The 4,249-nt window shown below is 36.8% G+C and overlaps 1 protein-coding gene across 1 annotated transcript; it reads right to left on the bottom strand.

Annotated features, from left to right (window-relative positions):
- On the bottom strand, positions 897–1,915 carry LOC109230475 (protein SQS1-like). The gene has a single exon (XM_019395968.1). The coding sequence runs from the start codon at positions 1,800–1,802 to the stop codon at positions 1,062–1,064; it is 741 nt and encodes a 246-aa protein (XP_019251513.1). The 5' UTR covers positions 1,803–1,915; the 3' UTR covers positions 897–1,061.

Below are 4,249 nucleotides of genomic sequence, written 5' to 3' on the forward strand. Positions count from 1 at the left end.
AGCTCGCATCTGCGGTTGCCAAACCGCTTCTGCGGTGCCGCACCTGCGGTCCAAGCTCCGCAGGTGCGGAACCAACAGGTTCAGCACATCAGAAAATTGCCTAAGTCCAAATTCAATTCCGTTAAGCATCCAAAACTTACCCGAGGCCCCTGGGACCTCAACCAAACATGCCAACCAATTCTAAAACATCATACGAACTTAGTCGAACCTTCAAGTCACATCAAACAACGCTAAAACCACGAATCACCCCCCAATCCAAGCCTAATGAACTTGAAATCTCAAGAATTCTACAACCGATGCCGAAACCAACCAAACCATGTCCGGTTGACCCCAAATTTTGCACACAAGTCACATTCAACACTACGGAACTATTCCAACTTTCGGAATCGGATTCCGACCCCGTTATCAAAATTTTGCTATCGATCTGGAAACTTAAAAAATTCAACTTTCGGCATTTCAAGCCTAAATAAGCTACGGACCTCCAAAACACAATCCGAACACGCCTCTAAGCCCGAAATCACCCAACGGAGCTAACAGAATTGACGAAATTCCATTCCAAAACCGTCTTCACACTGTTCCGACTACGGTCCAAATTCTAAAGCTTAAGCTTTCATTTAGGGACTAAGTGTCCCAAAACACTCCGAAACTCAAAACGAATCATCCCGGCAAATCACAATAGCAGAAATAAACACGAGGGAAACAGTTAATGGGGGGTTGGGGCATAAATTCTCAAATCGACCGGCCGGGTTGTTACATCCTCCCCCTTTTAAAACATTCGTTCGTCCTCGAACGAGCATAGAGACATACCTGAAGTGGTGAAAAGATGAGGGTAACGGCTGCACATATCTTGCTCGGTCTCCCAACGTGGAATAAACTAGAATTCCATATATGCAACGTGGAAGAAACTAGAATTCCATTACATAAACTATAGACATAGTTTTATACATTAACATACATATAATTAATACAATTACACCTCTACCTAATTATATAGGACATGAGCAAGACAACTCAACATGTACATTAAAACCGATATATATCAACATATAGAAGGTGAATAATTACTTTACGAGGATTAATTGTTGTCGAGCTTCAATCCTAATTTCTTCCTTCATTCTTCTTATGAATTCTTCAAATTTCTTGTTCAGTTCCTCCGTGCTCAACTTACTCAATGGCTCATCATTTTCTTCTTCTTCTTCTACTACTTCTACGTCTTCCATTAAAAATCCATTCTCATGAGACTCCATTTCATTTTTTTCTTCATAATTATTATAATCTGCCTCTACTATGTTGTAAGTTCTACAACATTCTTCGTCTCCAAAACCACCTTCTTCCTTTGATGTTGCCTCTTTCTTATTATATTCCACGAGTACTGCCGAATTTGAGTTTTCAACGTTTAGAGACTTACTGAGTTGTATCATCACTTTCTTATCTTCATGTATTACGTGTTCATTTGATGTATTACATAGAGTTTCGGCTTCTAATTGCAACTCGTTCAAGAATCCATTTTCTTCTTCTTCTTCTTCCTCCTTCTCCTCGCTCGAAGTCTTAGCAAGGAGCACCAAGAATATTCCATTGCATATCAAAAACACGTAGTTTTTGTCCGTGACATGGCTTACAAGTTGGAAAGGAAATGCAGAATATGAGAATTTTAATGAATGGGTGAGGAAGGAGAAGTAAGACGATGAATAGGAAAATAGGAATGAAAATAAAGAAACTGAAACTAGTAGTTGAGTGAATATCTTGATAGGCTTAGATGCCAAAAATCTGGCTACGCTTTGTAATAAGCTTTGGTACTTCATTTGTTTAGTTATTTTTATTTTTTCCTGTCTTGGCTTTCCTTTCGAAGGAAGGGAGGAGGCCAAGGATAGTAAGAAACTAAGGTTATGCGCAAATTAAGGAAATTGATAGAGGTTGGTGCCTTTTATAGGCATTTCAAAAAGAGTAACGCACTAGCTGGGTGTTTGGCAAATTAAATATTGGGGTTAATATAATTCCGTGTATGGTCATTCAGTTGGATGGTTATTGTGTCAAATTCCTAAAACTAATTATTATATTGTTGCTGAAAAATAACTTAATTATCTATATATTCACCGAAAATAAAAGAATGTCAGAAAATACTAAATTCAATCCGAAAGAACACATGCAAGTTACTATCACACGTATAATTTGTCATGTGAATAGTTATTTATTGTCGACTCCCCTTACATAATTTTCTTATGGTTCCATCACTAAAAATGACAACATATTTTACTTTTCGGTCTCAGTCTAATCTTCAAAAGTTTTTTCACCATGTGGCATATCAATCATACGGTTTTTCTTAAGTAGGTAGGAAAACGGGTTTTTATTTTACTTTTTTGAGTGATACTATATGGATATTACGTAAGGTATTGAATTGAGTGGTGATAATCGGCTAAAAGTACATATAATATGATGACAATTGCCTCATATTTTAGCATAATAATAGTAATATTTCGAGTGTATTATTATGCTTTGAACCTAATTGTGTTGTTTACTTGTGTAGGAGTGATTGGAAAAAGAAGGGAGGAATAATGGTTCAATGCCCTAGTCAGTGTCCAACACCAATCGTAGCACGAATTTCAGTGCCATAGTCAGTACCTAGCACCCATTATAGCACCGAATTTCAATGCCATAAACAGTGCAGCACGCCCAGCATATTTCGGAGGCCAACTTTTTCCTGGTTTGCTTGGACTTGGTTAAAATCTCTAGGACTTTTCCTACACCTATAAATAGTCCCTGCACACACTTTTTGAAGGGAATTCGACTTAGGGAGAGCAAGGAGTCGCCGTGGAGGTCGGATTTCATCTTTTCTTTCGCCAAACTTAGTAATTTTTATATTTCGTTTAGATGATTTATTGTTTGGCTAGCTATCATGTCTATGTGGAGCTAAACTTCTCGCTCTAGGGTTGTGGTTCTTTCATGACTATTGTTATTTGGATATTGATTTTGGTTTCTTCATTATCATATTAGTTTATTTATTCAATCTGGCACTTAATTATTTGATTGCTTGATCACCAATTGAATATTATCTACGAATCTAGAATTGAACTCGAAAGTGGAAATTCTAGATTGCATTTAGGATTGAGCAGAGTAAATTCTTGAACCTGGGCATCGGGGAATGGATTCGTGATTAGGATAGACATATACCTAATTGCCTTGCTTGGTTGATGTACATGAATTATATATGCGTTCTTGCTAGTTCTTATTCCATAGACATATAGGCGTTAGATTACCTTGAATAGGCGAGTAAGAACTCGACAGATTCTTATGAGCGATGTTAACCCTGTCAACCAATAAGCTAGATAATTAGTTAGTCCATCTAATTGAAGAATATAATTGAAATATTAGATAGTCCATAACCCTAGATCGTTTTCATCACATTGATAACATAAAAACCTGCTCTTCCTTTATTCAGAGTCCATTATTTGTTTTCGTTTTATTTTAATTAGACCAGAGTCATATACATCTAGGTTTAATTCTTGTTTAAATAATTAGGATGGTCTAATTTAATTAATAGTTAATCATAAATTCTCGTGGGTTCGACATCTGACTTTTAGTTGTACGACTATTCATAAAATCACGCATCAAAATTTAGCATCCATCCATCCATGGGTGGCACCTTAGGATTGCCATGTGGAGGGGGGCAAACAACTGTTGGTTATACTCATCCATTCACTCAACTCTTGATGTGTTCATTTAGCGTATAATTGAAATACTTTAGCTGTCCCACATTACCAAATTGTGTATTGGTGAATCGAGAGACAGATTTGCTTTGTTTTATGGCTGAGGTTTTGAGTCGTTTGACCCTCTTTTTTAATTATTTTGCCTCCATGATTGAGCATCCGTATGTGTCAACTCAATCAGTTGCACACGGGAATTGAATACACCAAGCTACTGTATAACTTATTTAAAGATTAAAAAATAGAATACTTGTCCACTATGTTAATTACGAGGATGAATATTAATTATAAGGTGTGTATTGTTTATTAGTTCTTAATTAGGTTACGTCATTGTTCTATCACTATTTTTCCAATGTCGTTGGAATATTTTGGGGTGATACATTTTTCTTGAGTTTCTTTTAGAGTTAAAATCGTTAGTAGCTAACTGTTAGCCCCTCGGCTTGATTAATCGAATATGGCATGGACGTGACGAGGGATTTACATTATGGACTTCGGCACGATCCTATGATGATTGTGACATCATGTTGACAAAGCTGTCCGACATGGGC

The sequence above is a fragment of the Nicotiana attenuata genome, chromosome 7 (genome assembly GCF_001879085.1).
Source record: "Nicotiana attenuata strain UT chromosome 7, NIATTr2, whole genome shotgun sequence".
Taxonomy (NCBI): domain Eukaryota; kingdom Viridiplantae; phylum Streptophyta; class Magnoliopsida; order Solanales; family Solanaceae; genus Nicotiana; species Nicotiana attenuata.